This window comes from Felis catus, chromosome B4 (genome assembly GCF_018350175.1).
Source record: "Felis catus isolate Fca126 chromosome B4, F.catus_Fca126_mat1.0, whole genome shotgun sequence".
Taxonomy (NCBI): domain Eukaryota; kingdom Metazoa; phylum Chordata; class Mammalia; order Carnivora; family Felidae; genus Felis; species Felis catus.
Genome location: NC_058374.1, coordinates 136,799,669 through 136,824,116, shown reverse-complemented (window position 1 = coordinate 136,824,116; position 24,448 = coordinate 136,799,669). Strand labels below are relative to the sequence as shown.

Sequence of the window (24,448 nt, the reverse complement as noted above, 5' to 3'; positions counted from 1 at the left end):
GCTGTAGAGGCGCCAGGTGCTGGTCCGGACCACGACCTCGTATCTCGCACCAAGCCTGACACGAAGCGTGCGGTAAATATTTAGGGAAGGAACGAACGACTACGTGTTTACGCAGACAAAATGGAGCTGAGCGGAGAATTTCGGTGAGAGGCACAAAGTCAGAAGAGCAGGGAACAGAGTGTTCTTGCAAAACATTCCACCTCCAGCCACTTAATTGGGTGGAAAAAGAGAGTTTCCATTAAGGCTTACATTAGCCTGGCAGTCGTGGGTCACCAAGGACCCAATTACTGTGATGTGGCTGTGCGGAGGGCGAGGACCCGGGAGGGAGGATTCTGCTCTGCAATTAGGGACGTATTGGGACAAGCCGCCTCTGGAGCAGGCCTCGGCCGCCAGCGGGTGCACGCCGACCAGCCACCTGCTGCAGGCACCCGGGGCAGAGACCGGCAAGAACAAAGCTGTCCGCCCGTCTCCAGGAAAGCAGGCCTTCTGAATACCAAAAGTTGCTTCAGTATAAATATTAAAAAAAAAAAAAAAAAAAAAAAAAAAAAAAGCCTGGAGCTCAGAGGCTGATGTCAAACAGAGAACTTCCCGACCCAGATCAGGCCTTTTCTTCCCCTTCGCCCTGGCTGATCAGAAAAACGCCAGGACCACAGAAAAACCAATTGTCTGTGGGAAGGAGGCGGGAAGAAAGCCTTCCAGGTGAACGTGAAATGTCCCTTTACCACATAAACCACCTGGCGAGCAGAAACCGGGACACGGGAGGGGTCTGGGCTGCTGGCTCACGAAGGACGACTGATCCTTTAGGGGCGAGGCGACGTGCCGGCTGCTCAGGCGGGGAGCAAGTGGGTCAGCTCATTCACGCTCCCGGATGCCCCAGGGAGACTCTTCGGGGGCCGGAGACCGTGGCGGGACGAGCGCAAGGCCGGGGCGTCCGCTCTAGTCTCTGCAGGTGTCGGGTTCCTGGTCCCTCCCTTCCGGTCCAGCTCCCATAGGTTCTCAAGACCGTGTCCCGTGAACACAGCCCATCAGGTCACTCCTGTGCCCGCAGACCGTCCCCGTCCTCCACTGCCTCCCTGCACAAAGACCAAATCCCTCCCCATGGCACCCTACCCCCAGCCGCCACTGAAGAGCTCGGGGCCGGGCACGGGCGCCCCAGGGCCTTTGCACAGGCTGTGCCTCCTCCAGCAGCACCACAGCCTGCAGCTGAACCAGCCCAACAGGCCGTGCGCTCTTCCAGTTCGCTGCCAACCTCCCTTCTTCCAGGCCCCTGCGCCCTCCTCCGAAGCCCCCCGGGCCCAGGGCGGGTGCTGGGACGGGCAGAACAGAGAGCACAGAGGCTCTGCAGGTGCATCACAGAATGACCTTGGGCCCAAGCTTCATCTCCTTCCGTCTTTTACTGTCTTTCCCCCGCAGAGGGATAATAACCAGACACGACCGTGAGGTTGTCGTGACAACTAATTTAACAAGAAACAGCAGAGCGGGAAGTGTTGGCTCTCCCCTTCGGTCCCGCCATCAGCATCTGTGCTGGGTGACAGGGAGGGCCCAGCGTCATGGAGAGTCACCCACCTGACAGGTTCACCCAGGGGGCCAGGCACCATGAAAGTCTGCAGGGTCTGGCCGTGAGCTCACTCACAGCCCCGGTGCTCCCGGAGGCTACGACCTAGGGGGTGTGTGCACGTCTCCCCGCCGGATGACAGAGTCCCGGAGGCAGAGGCCGGCCTCCCTCACCCCTGCGTCCCCAGGGGTCGGCCCCGCGTGGAGACGACCCCACGAAGGTGCGCTCACCTGATGGGACCGAGTCGAACCGAATCCCGACAGCCTCAGGCATCTGAGTATCTAGGGGTGGGATGGCCTCATTAACTGCATGTTCAGATGACAAGAGGCCACGAACCCCCACGTCACCCATTCCCAAAGAATCCAGACGTGGAAACATCCACTTCACTGCAAACCAGGCATGATCGGATCTCAAAGATCCTTAATTTACTGCCCAGGCATCACCGCGAACATCTTTATACGGTGGCCGAGCATTTAAAACAGACGCTAATCAGGCTGAATTGTAACAGAACCTCGACTCTACATAAAACACCACGATGGCGGCTGGACGGTGCCAGCAACACGGTGTGACCCCCCGCCCCCCCGCCACGCCAATTCTGAAGTCCAAGGTGCCGCCCAAAGTCTGCCAGCAGGGAGCCAAGGCCAGCCACTGCGAATGGTGACCGGCGACCAGGACAAGGAAGTCAGAGCCCACGGGAGGCTCAGAAGCATGTCTCAAGTGACTCACAGTGAAATTAAAATGCATATACATGCCAGGAACAAAGGATGGGGGAGAGCCCCCCCCCCCCAGGCAAACCTGCTTTTCTGAGGGTGAGGAAGAATCCTGGCTTCCCGAAAACCTCAAGGGCCAACATCGTATCACGTAGGGGGTGCCCTTTGGCACATGTCCGTGAGCTGACAAACAGCTGGACCCACGTCCCCGCGGCCAGCCTCCCCTGACCCCCGAAAGGGCCGTCCGGTTTTGCCTCCTGCTTTCTCGGTCCCCCTCCCCCCCCCCCCCCCGCCCTTCGCACAAACGCCTGGTAATCACCGCATCCTGGCTGCATCCGTGCTAATCTGGATGGGATGTGTGTGCTCTGTTCCCTTGATTTGCGGATGGTGAGTTTATCACATTTCTACCAATCAATCGTGCCGGGTTTCGGTGAGGACGTGGAAGCAATTTCAATCACTGGTCATGAAAATCTGCCATGAGTCAACAAAGAGGGAGGAAGGATCTAGAATAAGCATTAGGTGGGGGCAGAGGAGGGAAACCACCCCCAAATGAAACTCAGAATTCTCAAAAAAGCCACAGCGACGTCCGACGTCTCCCCTTATGCGTATCGGCCACGGCCCCTTGGGGCCAAGTGGGGCAGGGTGCCCCGACCAAAGGGGGGGGGGCGGGTAAGGAAATCTGGTCATTTCCAGGAGCGGACAAGCCCAACAAGGTTAACACACCAGGAGAGAAGTCTGCTTAATAAAGAGAAAATGGAAATGGCAGGGAAAAACAAAGCCCAGTGAAGCAAGTTCGCCTGGTCCCTGCTCGGCGAACTCGTATTAATTAACCTGATCAGTAATGTCCCGTTGTATTCGGGGAAATCCAAAGCGTGCTCTGCTGAGAAAATAAGAAGATTAAATCATTAAGTCGTTAAACACACACACACACACACACACACACACACACACACACACACAATTTCATGTGCACCTGCCACAAGAAACCTCAACTAGAGAAAAAACTAGCGAAGCGCGTGCGGAAACCGCCTGAAGGATGGCGCCCTCTAGTGGCCCATCTCCGCCAGTGCAAGTTAGGCCACATACCATCTGCTAAAGGTTCCATCCAAACTGGAGAATCTGGTCCGCTGGGCAGAGGGGCACCTTCCCAAAGCAGGTGGCTTTGGGGCAGCCCTGGGGCTGGCGGCTACGCCCCCACCTGAGACACTCCAGGGGCCGACGTGGCATTTCAGGTGGCCCGCCTGGGCAAACGGGACCACACCCACCCCGAATGGATGCAACACTCCAGGCAACAAAGGGGAAGGACCGTCACGACCCACGAGGGTTTCCCGGTGACCAGCCTTCGGAGGGAAAGCCCCAAAGGAGCAGCTAGAAGCCAGTGGGGAGAACCCCTCCCCGCCAGCCAAAGTGAGGCTCCCCACGCACCCCACACAATCCCGTGGGCCCCGTGCTGTTGTCGCCCTTTCGAGTATGACCACGTCCGAGGCATCTGTGTGCACCTGCTGCTGGAAGGGCAGGCGCACGGGGCCGGGCCCAGAGGACACACACGGCGAGTCAATGGTGAAACTGTCGATGAACGAACGAGTGAACGTTTCAGGACTCTGACATCCCCCTCCGGTGCTCTTTGGAGCTCCCAAGGGCAATTTTCTTTTAGGGCCCCCGTGCCCGGCTGAATAACGCCCCGCTTCCCCCCAAAGATATTTCCATCCCCATCCCTGGAACCCATGGCTTTGCACGGCAAAACGCCTTTGTAGGTGTGATTAAGTTATGGATCGTGACACGGGGAATTATCCTGGCTCATCCAGGGGGGCCCAAAGACACTGCAAGGGTCCTTTAAAAAAGGACACAAGTGAACCGCGAGCAAGGAGACGGCAGAGACAGGGAGAGATCCGAAGACACCGCGCTGTTGGCTTTGCAGATGCAGGGCGGGCCCCACGACAAGGAACACGGGAGCCTCCGGGAGCTGAGAAGTCAAGGAAACGGAATCTCCCCGGAGCCTCCAAAAGGCGGGCAGCCCTGCCTACGCCTGGATTTGAGGACGTAAGACCTCCAGAACGGTACGTCCGTGTTGCTCTGAACCACTGGACGTGGTGATTTGTGACTGCAACCACAGGAAACTCGCACGGCCTCGAGACGGCCCCAGCTACGCCACGTCATTTCAAAAGGCCCAGAACATTCTTTGGCTGCGCCCGTTTTACTGAGCACCTACCGTGTGCCAGACCCCAGGCTAATAAGCCCCGGGGACACAACCGTTATTGAAACAGGCACAGCCTGGGTCACGCGAGCGGAACAGACACACGCGAGCACAGAGGATGCGTCCAGCCAACGCCGTGGATAAAAACGCAAGTGTCCCCGAGCGTCCCAGGTCACGCTCGTGTGACGATGGGGCCGGAGAAGGTCGGCTTCGTGGTGGCAAACCCACTAACACGAGTCACCTTGTTACCTTAGCTGCAGAAGGAACAGGACGCACTCGTGTCCTCGCGAGACCCGAGGTGGCTCCCGTCCCCGCAGCTGCTCAGGACCGGCCACCACAGCGGCCCACGGGGCCACCGTGCTCCTCACCTCCTCCTGCGCCTGGCTACTGAACAGGTCACGGGGAGCAGCCGGGGACGTGCTAGGCGCCTGCCCCTTCCGACCACCTCTCTGGGCCTGACCTTTTGCGTCTGGCTCTAGGCCCCAGGAGCACCTGCCCTATGCGTCTTCTCAGTCCCGCCTCCACTGCTCTAGATCTCGGCCCCCCGGCATCCCGGGCAGCAGCCCCAGCCGCTGTCAACCCATTCTTCCTCGAGGTCATCGCTCAAGTCGCTACCAACAGGAAACACCGGCCCAGACGCCAGAGTCAGCGCCCGGCCTCGGGAGACACCCAGTACCGGGAGCTCGTCAGCAAGCCGACGAAGAAAAGGCACCTCGTTGCGGCTTCGCCCACGTGTGCCAGGGACCGAGCACGCTCTCCAGGTGCAGGCAGGGGTGGGGGGGGAGTGTTGGGCAGGAGGAGGACTCAGGTGGGGCAGGTCCGGTCTCACTACCCACCGGCTGTGATCTCGGGCAAGGCAGCTTCTCCCAGTGCTCGCCATGGTCTCTGCTCCGACATGAGGAGGCAAGCAGGGCTGGTGGGGAGCGGGGCAGGACCCGGGCCTGGGACGCCGATCCAGGGCTCCCCGCCACGCTCTGTAAGCCGCCCCTGGCTTTCAAGGAGCCGGGCCTTTGCACTTACGTCCCCAAGCCTGACTAACACGCCGCCCGTGTGACTCTTTATGGCTCCTCGAACGGCTGCTTCCTTCGTTGTAAAGTTTAAAGCCCTGCAGGTCGTATCTCTGAGTTCTAGAGCCGCGTGCGATAGACGACGTTCTATCAGAACGAACGAGCCCACGCGGTTCCCCAAACGCCGACACGGGTGCCTGCCTCCCAGAGGCCCGCCAGGCACGCCTCCCTCCTCGGAGCCCCGCACGCTTTCTTCAGGGAGGCCTCCCTCCTCTGGGTTGTACCGGCCCTTGGGAGGCAGCCAGATCCGGAAGATGTGCAAGAACCCATCACGCGCTACGAAGGGTTGAAGTTCAGCCCCCGGAATACATGGTGCAGCCCTCGCCCCCGTGCCCCGAATGTGGCTTTATCTGGATACAGTGTCTCTGCGGATATTTCTGAGACAAGGCCACCCTGACCACTGGTGCCCCGAAGACGAAGACATGGGGCGCCCGGGGGGCTCTGCCGGCTGAGCGTCCGACTTCGGCTCGGGTCATGATCTCGAGGTCCGTGGGTTCGAGCCCCGTGTCGGGCTCTGTGCCGACAGCTCGGGGCCCGGAACCCGCTTCGGATTCTGTGTCTCCCTCTCCCTCTCTCTCTCTGCCCCTTCCCTGTTCTCTTTCTCAAAAATAAATATTTTAAATTTTTTTTAAAAAAGAGAGAGAGAAGACAGCCACGTGAAGACAGAGACAAAGACCAGAATCAAGCAGCCATAAGCCCAGGAGTGCCTGAAGCCACCAGAGGCCGGAGAAGGCAAGGCCGATCCTCCCCTCGAGCCCCCAGAGGGAGCACGACGCAGCTGACATCCTGACTTTGGACTTCCGGCCTCCCCACGGTGACAGAATGAGTTTCTGCCAAGCCACCCGTCTGCGGGGCTCTTGCGGCAGAGTGGGGCCCAGGCACCCTCCGCATTTGTGGACACCCGGGACCCTCCGTGTTCTCGCCTGCACGTGGGGTAGAGGCACCTCAGCTTAGGGGCCGGAGGGATCTACCGACGTGCGCCCCGCGGGCCCGGACCGGCCGTGACCTGGTCTCTGGCAGGCACAGGACACCCTTCCCACTCCTGCACGGAGCCGGGAAAACGGGGATTTGTCCTGCCGTCCTTCAAAAGACGTCCGTGCACAGCCGCGCGCAGCCCTGAGCGCCGGGACGCTGTCCCCTGCATCTCGCCGGCGCCCCTCCCCCAGCCTCCGGGGACAGTTCTGTCCCCCAGGGGCCTGGCAGCGTCCGGACGCGGTTACGGCCGTCCACCTGGAGGCAGGAGGTGTTACTGGCATCTAGTGCGCGAAGCCACTCCACACCCGACTGCGCCCGCGGCCGGTCCCGCCACCGAGAATCATCCGGTGCAAAGCACAAACAGTGCCGAGGGGGGAAAGCCCTCCTGCAGCCGCCTCGGAACCCCCAGAAGCTGGCCAGGCGGGGACTCCCTGGGACCCTCGCTCAGGTCGGAATCTCACCGGCCGTCAGGGACCCCGCCCGGCCGTCCTGGGCTCTGCAGACCGCACCCTGGGCTCCGAGGGGACCGAGGGCCCTGCACTCAGGGAGCACCTGTTCCTGTCGGGGACGATGCAGTATTAAAATAGTAACGGCGTGACGATCTCGCACAATAACAGAGCGGAACTAGGCGCAGGGCGTGGGCATCCCTCGGCCCACGTGGCTGGGGTGGGGCAGGGTCCCTGACTCTAGACCCTCGGGACAAAGGTCCACCCAGGCCCCACCTCCGGCCTCCGGGGAACACGCGGGGTGGGTGTCCTTGGCACAGAGGGACAGCCCGCTCTTTTGTCCCTCTGCTGGATGACGAATCCAGTGTGGACACGGGCTGGGGGCCCGAGGGCAGGGCCGAGCTCAGAAGCTGTGCACATCTCTCTTCATTACCCTGCTGCGCGCTGGGCCCTCGGCCACACGCTCGTGCCCACACACCCTCCCCGGCCCCGCCAGGCAGCTGGGGGGCGGTGGGGACACGGGAGGAGGCAGCGACTAACGCCTACTGCCCCCCACCCCGTACCCCCTTCCTAGGGGGGAGGTGCTGACAGGGATCCTCTGACACTGTGCCCTGCAGTCCAGGATCAGCCCGCCCCGCTGGGGCGCCCGCTCACTCGCTCGCTCTCTGGGGCTGCGGGAGGCTCAGCCATTTGCCAGAGGCCTGGCCTCCCACCCCCTCACCTCTGGTTGTCCCAGCAACCAGGCCCCCTCCGTCCCCAAGGAAGCCACGGCTCCCGCAGGGTGAGGCTCTGCACAATGGTGACAGCAGGGGCTAGGCAGGGACGGCTGGACCCGCCAGCCAAGTGTGCGGCCGTGACAGCTGCTGTCGAACGCTCCCCTGACCCAGCCCAGGGTCACGGTCCCGCGACCGCCCTCTGTCCGCTTTGCTGACGCAGTCGGCCGCACAGGCGACAGGACCGCACGGCTTTAGCACGAAGTTCTGAGGGGCCGCTGAGTGTGGGCTGGTGAGCAGGTCGGGTCGGAGGGGAAGGGGTGGGGAAGGTCACCCCACGGCCTGCGGCCCCCCTTCCGAGGGGGGCTCCCTCCCGGGCCTCCGCGGGTGGGAGTGGGGTGACCCCACTTCTGCCCAGCGGACCCCAATTCAAAGCGCACCTGCTTCCCCAGCTGCACAGAACATCTGCGTCTGGAGAAACTGAGGGATGCGGTTCAGTCCCTGGCCCCCCTTTGTTGGCAGACAGGGGTTAACGGTCAGGGGGTGGGGAGGGCAGGCGCGCCTGTGTTCGTCCACTTTCAGTCGATATTTCCTCCACTTCACAGAAGAAGGCTGGCTTTCGATGCACATTTACAGCTGAGCCGCGAGGGGACTGGGCTCAGTTTACTTCTGCTCATCTACTCACCCGGCGACCCCTAGCGACACCCACCAGCAACCAGGCCTGGCAGGGCAAGGACGCAGACACAGGCCCTGCCCCGAGGCCTCAGCGTCCAGGACACAAATAGTGGAGGGACCGGAGAGGGAACGGGCGGCAGTCCAGGCAGGCTTCCTGGAGGAGGTAACCTTGGGACTGGGTCTTGAAGGACCCTGGCCCACAAGGCTGGCGGGGAGACGGTGCCAGTCCCCGGCCCCACGTTCCCAGCAGGTGGGAAACGTGTGTCCTTTTGTTCTGGGACCTCCTATAGCAGGAGGCTGGCTAATAAGCCGGGCAGAGAGGATGTCGGTGAAGTCCCGCTCAACACACTGCCACCTCTCCGTTCTCAAGGTCCCATCGCCTTGCCCCATTCCACCCCCACCTCGAAATCCCCCACCCACAAGGGCAGCGAGCGACGGCCTTCGGGGTGGGGACAGAGATGGCCGGACCTGGCGCCGCGGAGGAAGGAAGTCTGTCTATGGGGAGGGGAGCCCCCCCCGCCCCCCAACATCCTCCTCCACGAGCTCACTCGGGCTCCCCCTGCCGCTGCAGACCGGGGACCGGAGGCTCTGCACACAGCCGACCTGCCCGAGGAGAGGCAGCCAAGTCTGACATTCCTACTGGAACCAAGTCTCCCCAGCGACAAAGTGCTGCCCACGACGCAGCAGTCGGGGGGAGTCACGGGCAGTTAAGAAACCTTAGAAACCTCTCCCGGTCCTGGATCCCCACGGGTGGGAGGAGGGTAGGGAGGAGGGAGAGGGGAGGCAGAACACGAGACGACAACAGGCAGCGACACGGGGAGAGTGGTGCCTTCCGGGTACCCGTGGATGGCCGTGGGGGGTCTAAGTGCAGTGAGGCAGCCCACCTCCCTTATCCCCACTTTACAGACAAGGAAGAGAGAGGACTGGCCGAGGCCCCAGGACCAGGAAGAGAGGGGCCGGGATCTGTATGCCGCTGTCCCACGAGCTGAGCGTCCAGAATAAATGCGCACCTGCTACCCTGAGCCCCGTCACGCCTACCCTGCCCGCATGCGCAGCAGGCCGCAAGCCTCAGGAGGGGACAGACACGCTGGTGTCGGGCGCCGTTCCAGAAAAGGCCTCTGGGTGCAGAGCAGAGCAGGCTGCGGGGGGTGCGGGCAGGCGGCTGCGGAGCCGGGTACTCGCCCGTCAGTCCCCAAGCTTTGGGAGCCCGGGGCCCCTTTCCTAACCGAGAGTTTAACGGACCTCCACCTCCTTCGGCCACCGTATGCTCCCGGCAGAGAGTACATTCAGCACAGCTTTAAACTAGCTTTGGGACGCCCGGCAGACCCCGAGAAAATGGGAATACCGTGGGGCCCAGGTGAACAAGATGCCTGCCCGTTCATCCCCGTCATTTCTGGTCCCCACGTGGGCTCCACGGACCTGGGCGCTCCCAGGTCTGGCAGGAATTAAGCCAGGGTCGAGGAAGCAGAGGAAGGAGTGGGGGAAGCGGAGCTAAACACGGGACTTTTTCTGCAGGACTTCTCAGAGCCTTGACTGTGCTCCCGTGCCTCGTGCCTCTCCCAGGGAACAGACAGGGAAGGCAGCTACCCGGCGCTTCGGGAGAAGGGGCAAGAAGGTCCTGACGGCCTGAGGGGAGGGTGGCAGGGTCTGCCCCTCCACCAGCCACCCATTCCCCCCACCCCTCCCCGGCCCACCCCTCCACGGGAAGAGCCAGAGGCCCGGTTCAGATGCTTTCTGTTGCTCACCGTAAGGCCTTCGGTCTCTGAAGGGCGGCAGAGGAGCAAGCAGAGAGCCCCCTGCATTCAGTCTCCTTAAGCTCCTCCCTCAACTGCCGGCTTCCCCTCCAGAAATGTCCCCCACACGCCCACAAAAAGCCCGTGATCAAGGCACGGGCAAAAATCAGCCTGTGACCTCTTTTTTTTTCCCCCAAGTTTGTTCATTTATTGATTGATTTAGCGAGAGCAAGCAGGGAAGTGCAGAGAGAAAGGAGAGAGAGAGAGAGAGAGAGAGAGAGAGAGAGAGAGAGAGAGAGAGAGAGAGAGAGAACCCTCAGCAGGCTCCATGCGTTCAGCACAGAGCCCGATGCGAGGCTCGAACTCATGAACCGTGAGATCGTGACCTGAGCCGAAACCCAGAGTCAGACGCTTCGCCGCCTGAGCCCCCCCCCCCCCCCGGCGCCCCAGCCTGGGACCTCCCTTGCCCACCTGAGCATCAGCTCCCTTTCTGTAAGGATACGGCGGGCAGAGTCCAAGAGAAACGTGGCTTCTCCTCCACCAGGTGGGTGGGACGGAGCCGTCTTTCGCTGTCAGGGGCACAGGAGCATCTGAACAGCTGGCATCTCACCGCCCCCCTCCAGGCCCCAGGGAGGTGGCCAGCGAGAAAAGCTCCAGACGAACCCGACTCCAGGTCTCATCCGCCGTGTGACCCTTGGGTGGGGCACTCGGCCCCTCCGGGCTTCGGTGCCCTCAACTGCGAGGTTACAAGGTCGGCACGAGACACCTCGCCTGTCCCCCTCCCTCCGTTTCTCAGGTGGGAACACGCAGCATCAGAGTGACCGCGACCAGCTGCCATGATCGTGCTGATGAGGGCAGAGCTGGGCGCACCCCCACGCCCTCGACGCACCCCCACGCCCTCGACACAAACTCTTCCACCATCTGCCGTGGCCAAAGAAGACACAGGATGAATCTCATCCGGGGGCAACGGGAAGAGCCAGTTACGGGGGGGAGACAGAACCAGAAGGTCGTTGCAGGAAAACCCATCACGTCGGGAAGCCCATAACAGAAGCGTGGTGGCAATCCGTCCGTCCCTCGAGACGTTCCAAGCGCCACTCTTCCGGGCCCAAAAACCCAGGGATGGAAGCGTCCCACACGCCTCAAGGCCCAGAGCAGGTGCCCGTCCATCTGGGCCGAGGTGAGGTTCCCGAGGACCCTCCTACCCCGCCGTCCTCACGCCTTCCCAGGAAAAGTCAAAAGTCCCTCCAGCCCGGGGCCCTCCCTTGTCTGAACAGCCCTCACCCCAGGAAGCAGGGACGGGGTAAGGGCCAGCCTGGGTTTAACTCCTGCCGAAAACGGTCAGAAAACGGGGGGCACTCACTGGCCAGGCGGGGGTGCGGCTGGAGGAGGCGTCAGAAATGCAGGGGAGCGGGAGGCCAGCGGGCACCCGGCGGGGAGCCGGGGGGCACGCGTCACGTTCATATACGGACACGGGCGGGGACGGCATGACTTGCAATTTGAGGAAGGGGCCTCTTTAGGGCTTTGAGGAAGGCCCGTGAGGGATCAGGGTGCCCGGAGGACGGGGCTGCTCTCCGACGATAGAACTCCGCCGACCACAAAGAGCTATTTCTATCCTCGCTGCCAACGGCCTCGTGGGCAAGCAAACTGCTCCGGGAAAACCCACCCACGGGGCACAGAGAAGGAAGGAAGACAGCGTCCACTCCCGCGGTGTGACCCAGCTCGTGTTTATTTGGCTCTGGGAAAAACCACGGCGGGCTGGGGCCTCCGATAAGCCTCCGATCTCGGCCCGACGCCGGAGGCCTGGCTACGGGGCAGGCCCACGGCGCCCCAGGCTGCATCCTGGCCGCCAACGACGCGTCAGGAGGGCCAGCGCGGACGACGTTTGTCACCCCGTCTCCACGACAACAGAAATCAGACACCAGAAACAGACAGCCGAAGCCAGAGCCGCGGCCAGACTGTGGAGGCTGGTCGATGTGCCCTGGGTGGTGCCTCCTGGCTTCCCGGGACGGAAGGACCAGGGGACAGCCCGCAATGGGGAGACGCGAGGCAGAAACAGAAACCGGCCTTCTCCCCGCTTTGGCCACGGGACACGCCATCTGGTTTCAAGGCCGGGCCCGCCTGCCCCCCACCCCCCCGAGCTGGGGGACCTGGACAGGCCCCGTGTCTGCGTTTCCACATCTAGAGAGTGGGGATGTCACTGGGATAGGCGAGTTCACACGGCACCTGGCACCGGGAAGCACTATTAGCTACTAGCTCTTCTTTGCGACGATGATGAAGCAACCCCCAGCTCCCGGAAACACATTCTCCTTGCAAGTGCCGCTCGGTACGTTCTCCAGTTCCCAGGTTTGCTCAGACAGAAGTGCGTGAGCCCAGCGGGGACACGGGCGTCCGGAGCTGGGCCTCCGGCTGGCAAGGGCCACGAGCAGTCATGGGCATCGGGATCCCAGCCTCCAGGGCCGCCCAGCCACCCCCCCCCCAGACATGGTACAAAACCGAGGTTCACGCAGAGGTGACACCGGGGAACTGGGACAGCAACTACGAGCGACCCGAAGCCAGTGCAGTCCTGAGGCTGGCTCTCGTGTTTGGGGGTCTATGGGCTAAACTGTATCCCCCCAGAATTCAAATGTCAGAGTCCTCACCCCCAGGACATCAGAACGTGACCGTGTTGGGAGACAGAGCCTTTAAAGAGGAGATTAAGGGGGCGCCTGGGTGGCTCAGTCAGTTGAGCGTCCGACTTCGGCCCAGGTCATGATCTCGCAGTCCGTGAGTTCGAGCCCCGCGCCGGGCTCTGTGCTGACAGCTCGGAGCCTGGAGCCCACTTCGGATTCTGTGTCTCCCTCTCTCTCCGCCCCTCCCCTGCTCACACTTTGTCTCTCTCTCTCTCTCAAAAATAAATTTTAAAAAGTTAAAAAAACTTAAAGAGGAGATTAAGGTAAAATGAGGTCCCATGGGTGGACCCCGATCCAATCTGACTGGTGTCCTTATAAGAAGAGGAAATTCGGACACACAGAGAGACGGGTGCCAGTGATGTGCGCACAGAGGGAGGACACCCCCCTGCAAGCCAGGGACGGACACCAATCCCACGGGCCCTGACCTCCGACTTCCAGCCTCCAGGACCGTGAGCACATAAGTTTCTGTGGTTTAAGCCATTCGGCCTATGGTGCTTTGTTAGGACAACCCTGGAAAACCAAAATTAACAGAGCGCCCGTGGCCAGGACGGCAAATGGCACCGGTGCCCGGGGAGATGCCGCTTCAGTTTGAGTGGAGCTCCTCCAGGAAGGCCCTGGCCAGCTCCCGCCGGGAGACCGCGAGCGCCCGGGCAGATGGGGCGTCCCCTGCTCACAAAGCCTGGGACAGGAGTGGGGGGGGGGGTCCTGTCAGCGCCTCTGTGCCACCAAGTCAGCCAAGCAGATACCCGGAGCCGGCGCTCAGCTCCCAGGGGGACAAAAATAACAGAGGGTCAGTCACGAAAGGAAATGCTACCTAGCTTTTAAAAGGAAACCAACTGGGGCGCCTGGGTGGCTACCTTCGCGGTCCAGGCCCGAGGGAGCTGGGTTCATCCCGACATCTGTCCAGGCACTGTGTCCCCAGATGACACCGGCCCACGGGGGGGCAACTCACGCAGAGTCCGGTGTCCTCACACCCGGGCCAGAAACACCAGGACTTGAACCCCAAACCGCCCAGCTCCAACCACCCTTCTCACCACCAGCTCAGCCGAAGTCTGTCCTGCTCGACTTTTATTTAAAAACAATTTTTTTTTAAGTTTACTTATTTTGAGAGAGACGGAGACAGTGTGGGTGGCGGAGGGGCAGAGGGAGGGAGACACAGAGAACCCCAAGCGGTCAGCGCAGAGCCCGACGCGGGGCTCGAACCCACGAAACCGTGAGACCGCGACCCGAGCCTAGACCAAGAGTCAGACACTTAACCGACTGAGCCACCCAGCCGCCCCCGTCCTGCTCGACGGTTTCAAAGTCTCCGTTTGAGAGCAGTTCCTCGCACCCCAGCCATGGAAGCAAGAGATACCCCGTGACAAGCAGCCAGCAAACTCCCGGGCAAGAAGCCACCCTTCGTTTCTGAATCCTTCCCACCTTCTCAGAACAGGAGGAAACGGTTGCCTTTGGTGACAAGCAGGAGAGAGAGCGCTGCCGTGGGAAACACGCGACCCAGGACTGTCACATCCGCCCCTCCGGCGTGCCAGGCGAATGCACCCCGACGATGACAAGCGCTGTTTGAAATCAGACGACAGCAGTCTTTGTACCTGTTTAATAACACACCTCCTTAGCTGTCAAACAAGCCAAGTGAGACTTTTGCGAGGAAGACGGCGTGTGACAGCCTCTATTTCAGCCACAACACCATCAACACCAAGTACAAGGCATTCTGAACTTACGCCCAACACCCACGGCCAGCCCTGCTCCCGGAAGAACAAGAAAGAGGGGCGCCTGGGGGGCTCAGGCGGTTAACGGTCCAAGTCCCGATTTGGGCTCAGGTCACGATCCCGCGGTTTGAGGGTTCGAGCCCCACGTCGGGCTCTGTGCTGCCAGTGCGGAGCCTGCTTGGGATTCTCTCTCCCTCTCTCTCTCTGTCCCTCCCTGCTTGCTCTCTCTCTTTCTCTCTCTCTCAAAATAAATAAAAATTAAAAGAAATAAAAAACAGGAAAGAGACACTATACGCGCTCATCAAATCCCCCCAAGGCCACCAATGAGCTGTGTTCGTTTTAAAGGAGCGATGTCAGGAGAAACTGCTGTTTACCTTATGCCTCAAAAAAACTGTACAGAATGAAATTATAAAGCAGAAGTGAATCTACAAGGGCTTATCGAGGGGCGCCTGGGTGGGTCAGTCGGTTAAGCATCTGACTTTGGCCTGGGTCACAATCTCACGGTCCGTGAGTTCGAGCCCCCCGTCGAGCTCTGTGCGGACAGCTCGGAGCCTGGAGCCTGCTTCGGATTCTGTGTCTGCCTCTCTGCCCCTCTACCGCTCTGTCTCTCTCTCTCTCTCTCTCTCTCTCTCTCTCTCTCTCTCTAAAAATAAAACATTAAAAATAAGAATAAGTAAATACATAAATAGGCTTCTCGATTTGTAAGCTGGGGGCACCGGGCAGACACAGCTCCACGGTCCTTTTCAAATGAAAAGACAAAGACCGACCCTCCTTCTCCCTTCAGAACCAAGAACAGACTTCAAGACCAACCGCCAAATGTGCAGCACCAAGATAAAACATGATCAACCATGGGCTTACGGCTTATCGTCATCACACCCTCGTCCATGAAAATAATCACAGTAATGATAACTAACGGCTTTGAGGCACGTACTAAGTGCGGGGTACTGTGGGAGGCATGGTGTCCCCCCAGAATTTGTACCCAGCTGGAACCCCCGAACGTGACCCCACTTGGAGAGGGGGCCTTTGCAGGTGCTACTAAGAAGAGGTCAGGGGCGCCTGGGTGGCTCAGGCGGTTGAGCGTCCGACTTTGGCTCAGGTCGTGATCTCACGGTTCGTGAGTTCGAGACCCGCCTCGGGTTCTGTGTGGACAGCTCGGAGCCTGGAGCCTGCTTCAGATTCTGTGTCTCCCTCTCTCTCTGCCCCTCCCCTGCTCATGCTCTCTCTCTCTCTCTGAAAAACAAGTAAACATTAAAAAAAATTCACAAAATAAAAAGGAAGAGGTCACTACTGGTGTGCTGAGAGGAAGAGGGAAGTCTGGAAACCAGACACAGAGGGCAGGTGGCCGTGCGGCGACAGAGGTGGGGATTGGAGCGACGTGTCTACAAGCCGACTGTCACCAAGGACCGTGGGAACCACCAGACACGAGGAAAAGGCAAGGAGGGATGGATTCCCCCGCTCCGTCACACCCCAGGCACCAGGGGCCGAGGACCGAGACTCGGGACCCCGGCCGCACTTCTCGCTGTTAAAGCCACAAAGTGGGTGTGTGTTCGGTTCTACCCGCTGACTTCCTGAGCTCGGCCAAGGCAGGTGCACCCCGGAGACAGGTCTGCTCAGAGTGCGGGTAAGTCCAGGCTCTGAACCGTGGTCCCACACGGGCCCTCGGACGGCTCCCGGGACACCGTGTGCCAGCTCCCTCTGGGCCTTGTTCCTGGCCGGAATCCAGAACCAGCTTCTTCTCGGTCTTTGGATTTTCCACCAGCGCAGATTATTTTTAGCAGCTGCTCCTGCCCTACAGTCACTTCATTAGTTTGAGACCCAAATAATCCCATTATATATGGCTCGACTGGCTCATAAAATTATCCTGCCTTCTCACAAATATTTAGGGAGCCTGCCACCACGTGCTAGGTCTTGTTCGGTACACGGCGCGTCTCAGAAAATCCGTTACGCCGCCAATGACCACAAATCCCCTAATTTAATTTACTCTTAAATGTGTTGACTTCTCCCACCAATGGCCCCGCAAGGACCCCAGTGCTGGCTCTCGGCCGACCTGCCTTTCGGAGCGCTTCCCAGGTGATGTCTCTGGTTGTGTTCTAGAAGTCAGCCTGACACCCCGAGGCTATGCCCATCCGCTGATGGGAAAACCAGGGCTCAGAGGGCAATCTGTCCAATGAGAAGGTAGGGGACGCTATGGGCAGAAGGGGAAGATCGCCATCCGCACCCCTGGCCACCTGCTCTCCATCTAAGTCAAAACTCAGCCCTCGGTGCTCCTCAGCCCCGAGTCACCGTGCTCCTGGCATGGGACCCGACACACTGGGGCAAAGAGGCGGGGTGGCCACATCCCAGAGCTGAGCCGCGCAGATGGGCGATCCCAAGAGTCCCGGGGACACGCACGGCGTGGGAATAAATTTTTCCCTTGGTTTCTTAAATTCTGAGATACACTTCACAGAAAAATTACCGTTTTCACCACCGTTGAGTGGACAGTCCGATGCATTAAGTACATTCCCGTGGTGACACAACGGGACCCCCGTCCACCTCCACGTTTTCACCTTCACTTGGGTCCCCATGAAACAGCTCCCCATCCCCCCCTCCCCCAGCCCCTGGCGCCCCCACCTACTTTCCGTCTCTAGGAATCTGGCTCCCGCAGGGACCTCGCAGAAGCGGAATTATACTGTCCGTTTGTGACTCGTTCACTTGGCATAATGTCCTCAAGGTTCATCCATGTGGTGGCAGGTTTTCCTTCCTTTTTTTTTTTTAAAGCTTATTTTTTTATTTTGAGAGAGAGAGAACAGGGGAGGGACAGATCGGGGCGGGGGGGGACAGAGAGAGGCGGGGACAGCGGATCTGGAGTGGGCTGCATGCTGTCAGCACAGAGCCTGATGGGAGGCTCGCTCTCACGCACCGCGAGATCATGACCTGAGCCGAAACCAAGAGTCAGACGCTTAACTGATAACGTTGCGACGCAGCGGCATGATTAACCAAGCGTCCATGGACGGATGGATAAGCTAAACGTGGTCCATCCATACAGCGGAATATGATTCAGCTTCAGAAAGAAAGGAAATTCTTGGGGTGCCTGGGTGGCTCAGTCTGTTGGGCGCCCGACTTCGGCTCAGGTCATGATCTCACAGTTCGTGAGTTCGAGCCCCGCGTCGGGCTCTGTGCTGACAGCTCAGAGCCTGGAACCTGCTTCGGATTCTGTGTCTCCCTCTCTCTCTCTGCCCCTAACCCACTTGCATTCTATCTCTGTATCTCTCAAAAATAAATCAAAGTTAAAAAAAAAAAAAAAAAAAAAAAAAAAACAAAAAAAAACCCGGGATTGGCAAAGGACAGTCAGTGGGCCAAATCTGGCCCGACACCTACTTTTGTAACGGGCTTTACTGGCACACGGCCGCACCTGTACGTTTAGGTATTGCCTACAGCTGTTTGCACGTGACAGCGGCAGCATTGACAGTTTCTACAGCGACCAGATGGCTCGCAGAGCCTGAAATATTTACTCTCTGGACCCCTGCGAGAAAAGATTCCCGGCTTTTCGTAACACACGTATTCCATACTTCCAAGGGGCGGGGGATCTGGGACTGGGGGGAGGAGGGGGAGTCTGACGTCCTCCGGCCTCTCCTGGATCCTAGACCCACCTGGACCCCTGCCTGGTCGGTGTTCACACCGCCTCTCGGGGGGCGGCCAGGCCTGGAGCGCTTCCGGGTCAGTGCCTTACCCCGACGTCCAAGTGGGACCTTCAAATTCACTCACGGCCACCCTGGCTGGAGACCCACTGAGGCAGTCAGCAGGTCCGAGGCCAGACGGAGACTAAGAGGGCACCTATAACCAAGGACCACAAACCGGGGGCGCTTAACACAGACCCACGGCTCTGGAGGCCCCAAGACTGAGAGCAAGGTGGAGGGCCGTGTCCCCTCTGATGGCTCCGGGGAGGGTCCTTCCTGCCTCTCCCTGGTGTCTGTGGTGACGGTCAGTCCCCAGGGCTCCGCGGCTCGTGGCTGCCTCACCTCTATGTCTGCCCCTGTGTGACGTCTCTCTTCTCCAATCCGATCGGATCAGGGACCCGCCCCACTCCAGGGCCTCATCCTAACCTACATCTAAATCACATCCGCAAAGACCCTATTTCCAAATAAGGTCACATTCACAGGCCCCGGGGGTCAGGACATCTTTTGTGGGGTGGGGGGGGGGCGGTTAATACGATTCAACCCATCGCGGAGACCTCTTGATCTGCCGCACTGACGTGAACCTAAGCCAAGGGCTGCCTGCTGTGGGTGTCACTTACCAAACGCCCGCCAACCAGAGAAAGTGCGCCTTCCACCAAGAGGGAGTGCGGGCAACTCCTCCTCTCCCTTTGGCGGCCGTGGCCAAGTCTGAAACCAGCCCACACAGACACACAGAGCCCCTCGCCTGGCTCACATCCAGGCTGGGCCTCAAGGGCCCTCCTTAACGGCCAGACGCCCAGGGATGGAGTCACAGGCTGCAGATGGCCACAGCCTCGCCAGAGGAACGGTCTCCGCTGAATTTTATTTGTAATTCCTCCCCCCCCCACCAGCGCCTACGAACAGCCCGCGTGATGTAACCCCCCTTCCTGGCTCTCCCTCTCACTTCGTCAGGGTTACATGTGTGTTTTGCAGAAGGGAATCTGCAGCCACAAAGCACCTGTCTTCGATTACATGGCACCTGTCAAAGGAGACCCTCTCCACCAACCGGCAGGAAGACTTTCATGGCTGCCTGGGTAAAGTGTCACGGAAGATCTGTGTTTCTCCTCTCGTGGCTGTTACTCAGCACAGACAGGGCTCAGGAGCCGGCAGCACCGAGAGGGAGAGAGCCACAGGGCACCGGGCACTTCGTTCCACAGAGCAGACGGCAAAAAGCAGACCCCAGCACCTAAAAGGGGCGTTTGCATGGCACAGGCAACCATAAACCCCCGGCCTGTTCCCAGCGGCAAGTTCTCTGCCCAATTTTCTCTTCTCTGCACCCGGTGACAAATGCGGGCACACTCAGGTGACACGTCACAGCTTACGGGGCCTTCTCCCACGTGTCGACACATTTAATTCTTTGTGATTTTTTAACTTGTATTCATTTTTGGACAGAGAGAGAGAGAGAGACAGAGCAGGAGCGGGGGAGGGGGGAGGGGCAGAGAGAGAGGAAGACAGACACAGAACCCGAAGCAGGTTCCAGGCTCTGAGCTGTCCGCACAGAGCCCAACGCGGGGCTCGAACCCACGCACCGTGAGATCATGACCTGAGCCGAAGTTGGGCGCCCAACCGACTGAGCCATCCAGGTGCCCCGTAACTCATTTAATTCTTGGAACAATCCTGGCGTTGGTAAGAGAGCTGTTGCCATCAAAGCCCTTGTTCAGACAACGGGACGAGACTGGGCCCATGTCAAGGTCACCGAGCTAAGAGGGGACAAGTGACCTAGGTCCTGTGCCTTCCTCCCAGTCTGTAGCATATAGTCTTAACAGGTGCGGAAGGTCCCCGGGGGGATTGGGCCATTGGCATTTCTTTTCCAATAACAGTTTAAGAAGATAGAAAGGATACATACCTCGGATCTAGAACATGGAGTCTATGCCACAGACTGGGGGGCAGTGAGCCCCTCGGGGGCCAAATCTGGCCTCTGGTCTGCTTTTTGTAAATAAAGTTTTATTGGAACCCGGCCACGCCCACCCGTTTCCGATCTTCTCTGGCTGGGCAGAGTGGAGTAGTTGCCCCGAAGGCTAGAGAACCTCCCATCTGTCCCTCTGCAAGCGGAGGTTTGCAGACCCTGCTGGGCGGGGCGGGGGTGGGGGGAGGGGCTGAGCGCTGGAGGGAGGGACCTGGGTGAGCCCCGCACAGGCACCCCAGGCGCTGCCTGCCCACAGTACGGAGCAGGTGCGGGGCTCGCTCACGGTGGGCGCAGCGAGCCCACCCCTGCCAGGGACGCGCAGAGGCCGAGGCCTGCGCGGCCGGTGCCCCGAAATGCACTCGCGTCACTTTCCAGGTGGCTGAGCCCACGTCCTGGGCAGACAGGGGGCCCCCGCCTTTCAGAGCAACGAGGTACCAATTCAAGCTGGATTTCCGCCCGGCACCTCCAGGGCTACCGCAGCCCCTAGAGCTGTCGCAAGGCGCTCAGAAGGCGCGCTTCAAACTGGATCGCTCCAACACAGAGGAAAATCGAAACCAATCAGCGGGGCCTGGGCAGCCGTGGGGACGATGCCTCGGAGAAACCTAACGGAGCTCGGAGCGCCAGCGGCACCGCGTGAGTCCCCTGCTCCCGCTGTCACCCCCAGATCCATCAGGCTGCAGCTCGCCCCGAGGAGGCGAGCCAAGGTCCTCGTCCGGTGGCTCAATGGGCAAAGGGGGGAGGAAAAGAGCGCCCTGGCTCGTGGACGGGGTCGTCCGTTCTGACAGCGACACACAGAAGCCTGCCGGCTTCGGGGAGAAGGCCGCTCGGCAAGAGACCTGGCTTCCCACCCCCTCTCGGGGCCTCCGTTTCCTGACAAGTAGACTCTGCTTACATTTCACTTCTCTGGGAAGGTGGCCCAGCCCTGAACACAGCCGGGAGGCCAGGGACCCGGGCCTGCAGCCAGCTCCCAGGGCCACGTGGCCACAAGATCTCAGTGGCGGGGCCGATGTCAGCACAGCTCGGCACAGGAGGGTGCACGGGTGACCCGGCCTCGGGATAGGACACCAGGGGCCGACCTGGTGGCCGGGGGGAGGGGGAGGGGAGGCAGGGCCCTCCACCCCCCGCCCCTGTGATGCTGTAGGCACGTGAGCCACACATGCAGGGCAGGGTCACGGCGGGGGCCCCATCCCTGAGTCAGGCTCTTTGAGGCAGCTCCTCTACCTTTCTAGGCTTGCATACATAAGACAAACCTTCCTGCCTGAAATACTGCAAGCCGGATCTCTGTCACTGACCACCTGAACAATCCTGCGGCTCCACGAGCCAGGGGGGACCTTCTCTCCACAGGGAAGCAGTGATGAGGATTCTGTTTAAGCTCACCTCATTCAAGTGCAAGGCCCCCTGGGGCCCTGGTCTTTATCCTGGGGGAGGGGAGGGATTGTCGTTTATTGTTGATGTTTTTGGCAACATCTCTGGGGCAGGAAGGGATCCGAGTGCCCACTGGGAGACAGTTGTCCCTGACCAGGGCCACACTCTGCCCCAAACTGTGACCCCCCCCCCAGGACTGAATGCCCCCTCCCCCAAATTAACAGCTCTGTCTCCCTCCTGCCCAGCTGGATAGTGGGTCTCCTCTGCCAGGGCCCCTCTTTAAAAATAAGCACACTTAGGGGCACCTGGGTGGCTCAGTGGGTTAAGCGTCCGACTTCGGCTCAGGTCATGATCTCACACTCCATGAGTTCGAGCCCCGTGTCGGGCTCTGTGCTGACAGCTCGGAGCCTGGAGCCTGCTTCCGATTCTGGGTCTCCCTCTCTCTCTGCCCCTCCCCTGCTCGTGCTGTTTCTCTCTCAAAAATAAATAAGCATTAAACAAACAAAAAAATTGTTTTAAATAAACACACCTTGAAAGAGGCAGCGGACAAAGGAGCCAGGCCTCCCTGTGGCTGTGGCCAGCCCTGACGTTGATCCTTCACCTGAAAGGACAGTGTCACCTGTGTCACTGGTGGTCACGACCAGACAAGGGCCTGAGCCAGCCTCTGCATGGCCCCCCGCCTCACCTTACACACTCCTGCCCGCTGTCCCCTGCATTCCAGCCACACAGGCTGTATTTGTGTCCTGGGGCTGCAGTCACTAAGGGCCACAGCCCCGGGGCTGTGGACAGAGGACCTTACGCTCTCCCTACTCTGTCCCCACTCTGGAGGCTGGATGCCCAGGATCAAGGTATTGTGCCTATGTCCTGATTTCCCCCTTTTTATAAGGACACTATGCACATTGGATCAGGGACTGCCCCAAAGACCCTCCCTCTAGATAAGGTCACTCTCGGAGGTACTGGGGGCTGGGGGGCTGGGTTCACAGCACAGGAATGGCGGGGGATGCGACTCACCCCCTCAGCTTCCCGAAGGCTGTTCCCTCTGGCTGTACACACCCCACGTGCTAAACCCGCTCACCCTCCAGCATGAGCTCAAAAGCCACCTCTAAGGGGAGCCCTCCCGGCCCCCGGGCTGGCCCCCACCACATGCCTTAAGGTCCCTCCTCCCCGGGGCAGGCCTGAAGGGTCTCATCTGCCCCCGCCTGTTCTGCAGAAAGGCATGCCTTTTCGCTGGCCACAGGCCAGGCTCTACCCCCAATGCCCACCCCAGCGACGCCTTCTGAAGGAACAAAGAAGCCAGTGAGCGAGTGAATGAAGGCAGCTGGAGGAACACGGGTCTCAAGGCTCTACTCCCGCAAATGTCTTTATCCCCGTGTCCTGGGGTGGCTTTGAGGGCCCCTGAATACGTCCCTGCACTTCCGCCGTGGGTCCCAGGCATCGTCTGGAGGGAAACCTCCCCACGAGCCTTTTAGGAAGGCCTTCCTCGTGCCCATTTTACAGACGAGGAAACCGAGGCGGAGGGTGACGGCGATGCAAGCAGGGCAACAAGGCAGGGTACAGCCCAGTGGCCGGGGGCACAGGCTCGGTGTGGCTCCCAGCTCCCCAAGTCCAAGGCGTCGGGCCCCAGGCCAGAGCGTTCAAACTCTCGTCTCCCTCCTTGATGTTCCTCATCTGCGAAATGGGTCCCAACAGCGCCCTGCTGTGAGGACGGAGGCGCGAAAAGCATGCAGCGCTGCGGGTGTGCTCCCAGCTGAGGAGGAAGACAGGACACTGGGGCCCCGGGCCTCCCTGCAGCCGGGCTCTGTGCTCAACCTCCGCGTGCGTGCGTGACTTCGCTTAATCGTCAGAGCCATCAGAGATCATCAGGCTGCCGGTCCCAGCCTCACTGATAAGGGCCCTGAGGCTCCAGTCGGCAGACTCTGACCTCATCCTCCAAGCCCCCGCCGCCGCACCCTCCACACTGCCCACAACGAACCGGGACAAACCCCCGTGATCTCACCGAGGCTTCTGCAGCACCTTCTGTGGTTAACACGACACCCCGGCTCACGCTATCAGAGCAACGAACGCCCCTCTGCACCTCCGTTAATCGGGTGAGTCCAAGGGGGGCTGCATAGGGAGATAACATGTGACCAAGACAGGCTGCGATGCAGCTCTATGACGGTCAAATGCACCGGCCCCTGTGCCCGGGCCTGGCCTCTATCAGACCTGCCAGGTGGACACCTGGGAGCCGCTGGCTTATTCCTCCTCTGGGGCCAGGAGCTCACCCCCCTGCAGCCAGCCCGCTCCCACCCCCATCGGCAGGGCCTCGACCTCCCCTCTGGGTTCAGAGTGAGACACCAGCAAGACGGGGCCAGAACCAGCACGTGGGCCACTCAGAGGGTCCCTGCCGGCCAGGGCTGAAGCCTAGACACCCGGTTAATCCCGGGCATGGAAATCTTCCACGTACGCGGCATCCAAAGGGATAAACCTCCCGGGGATCAGCCTAACCAAGGAGGCAAAAAGCCCTGCACAGCGAGAACCGCAAAACACCTGCTAAGGCAGCTTAAAGAAACCTAAATAAATGGATAGACATCCGCGTTCGGGGATGAGAAGGCTTAACGTTGTTACGACGACGATACTACCCGAAGCGATCTTCAACTTCTATGCAATGCCTACAAAATCCCCGTGGCGGCTTCTACAGAAATAGGAAAACCCGCCCCCAGATCCATGGGGAATCTTCAGGGACTGCAGCTCGCCAAGACAATGTCGAAAGCGAAGGACAGAGTGGGAGACATTTACCGCGACGCCGCAGTAACCAGGTCAGTGTGGGACTGGCATAGGACAGACGTACCGGCCAATGAAACGGCAGGGACGGCCCAGAAATAAACCCACACACGGATGGTCAACTGACTTTGAGCGAGGGGGCCAAGATCGTGGGGAATAAAGAGTGGACAGCAAGAGTGAGGGGGGCCCCCAGACAGGGTCTTGCCAGCCCATCAGCACCATGAGCGCTGGGCCAGCATCAGGGCAGGGCCACTGCACCCCCAGCGCGCCCCTGGTCTCAGG

At 60.2% G+C, this 24,448-nt stretch overlaps 1 protein-coding gene across 6 annotated transcripts in view; it reads right to left on the bottom strand.

Moving 5' to 3' along the window:
• Positions 1 to 24,448, bottom strand: part of PARVB (parvin beta) — a 102,239-nt gene that overhangs the window by 63,930 nt on the left and 13,861 nt on the right. The window contains exon 1 of one of the 6 annotated variants that reach the window (XM_045062491.1): positions 11,429 to 11,576. The exons of the other annotated variants lie outside the window; for them this stretch is intronic. Within the exon in view, the coding sequence (XP_044918426.1) occupies position 11,429 (1 nt within the window). The 5' untranslated portion in view covers positions 11,430 to 11,576. Of the gene's footprint in view, positions 1 to 11,428; positions 11,577 to 24,448 lie in introns of those variants that run through there. 6 annotated transcript variants of the gene reach the window in all.